Source organism: Buceros rhinoceros, unplaced genomic scaffold, assembly GCF_000710305.1.
Source record: "Buceros rhinoceros silvestris isolate BGI_N320 unplaced genomic scaffold, ASM71030v1 scaffold37356, whole genome shotgun sequence".
In the NCBI taxonomy this organism is placed as follows: Eukaryota; Metazoa; Chordata; class Aves; order Bucerotiformes; family Bucerotidae; genus Buceros; species Buceros rhinoceros.
Window position 1 is genome coordinate 3,754 of NW_010417663.1, and position 1,459 is coordinate 5,212.

At 60.5% G+C, this 1,459-nt stretch overlaps 1 protein-coding gene across 1 annotated transcript in view; it reads right to left on the reverse strand.

Annotated features, from left to right (window-relative positions):
• LOC104495300 (dynactin subunit 1) overlaps positions 1-1,459 on the reverse strand; it is a gene marked incomplete at both ends in the record, with an annotated part of 15,963 nt that overhangs the window by 3,502 nt on the left and 11,002 nt on the right. Inside the window, one exon of the mRNA XM_010138252.1 lies at positions 726-842. Within this exon, the coding sequence (XP_010136554.1) occupies positions 726-842 (117 nt within the window). The remainder of the gene's footprint in view (positions 1-725; positions 843-1,459) is intronic.

Genomic DNA, 1,459 nt, shown 5'->3' on the forward strand with positions numbered 1-1,459 from the left:
CGCTGGTGAAGTCCCCCTCCCCGGAGGGGTTGAGCAGCCGTGTGGAGGTGGTGCTGAGGGACAGGGGTCAGTGGGGACCTGGCAGTGCTGGGGCAGCGCTGGGACTGGAGGAGCTCAAAGGCCTTTTCCAACCCGAACAGTTCCATGATTCCATGATCCTAACGCCTCACTCCCTGTCACAGGACATGCCTCTCACCATGACCTCTGTGCTCTGTGGCCTGCTCTGAGCTCTGCTCTAACCCTGGTACAGGGCACACAAACACTCCTTCTCTCCAGCCAGCGCTCAAAGAGTGACAAAACCAAGGCTCACGCTGCCAGCCCAGAGCAGGCTCTTTCACACGAAAACACCCCTTCTCGCACAGTGGTGTCTGAAGCCTGAAGTTTCTTGTGGGAGAAGGTGCAGGGCTGTCCCCCAGCACCAGCAGCTGATGGTCCCACACCATTCACACCCTACCCACCTCCCCAGCTCCTCGCCAGGCAGCCAGAGCCTGGGTCCAGCAGCAGAATCAAAGCATCTCCGGGTCTCATGGTTGCAGCATGGCCAGGAGCAGAGCAGGGGAGCCCCTGCGCAGCCCACGCTAGCCGCTGGCACAGGAACTGTGCAGAAGCAGAGGCAGAGATGTTTTCCTCCCAACTAAACCCTCCACTCAGTGAAGCCCTGTGCACAGGGCCAGACGCGCCCGGTGTGCAGCTCCCGTGCCCGGTGCACAGCTTCCGTGCCGTACCTTCGCGTGGGCTTTTGTCTCGGCAAACTTGATCTTAAAGTCAAACATCTCGGGAGGAGGCTGCTGCTGTTTCTCGGCAGATGCTTCTTGCTGGCTCATGAGTTCTCGGTTCACATCCTGAGCACAGAAAAAAAGCTATGAGACATACCTAGAGAAGATGTGTGATCCCACCCACCCTGCCCCAGGCAGTGCCAGGGGCTCCTTGTGCAACAGGCACAAGGATGGATGAGGGCCAGGAGGAGGAACGCGCGGACTCTGCTACAGCAGGGAAGCCCCCAGCTCCTTCCACTGCCAGCAGAGTCCCAGGGGACCAAGCACCTGCTGGAATGACCCCAGGCTGGCCTGGCCTGGCCAGGACTTGGCTCCCAAGCAGCAGAGCGCAGGGAAAGGCTGGAACAGCCCTGTGTCTCCAGGCATTTACAGCGCCGACTGCAGCAGAGGCTCTGCCAGCCCCACCGGACATGGGCAGAGGGACAGCACAGGCTGCCGGGGGTCACGACAGGTCTGGCACTGCTGGAGGTGCCCAGGAAAGCTCTGTTAGGAACCTGCTCCCCAGCTTGTGGATAACAAGTTAACTGCGAGCCAGCACAATGCATGAGAAAGAGCGTGGCAGCAGGTCAGGGCAGTTCTGCTGTCCCTCTGCTCTGCCCCACTGAGGCCACATCCAGAGTCCTGGGCCCAGTGCTGGGCTCACCAGTTCCAGAGAGACAAGGAGCTACTGGAGAGAGTCCAGC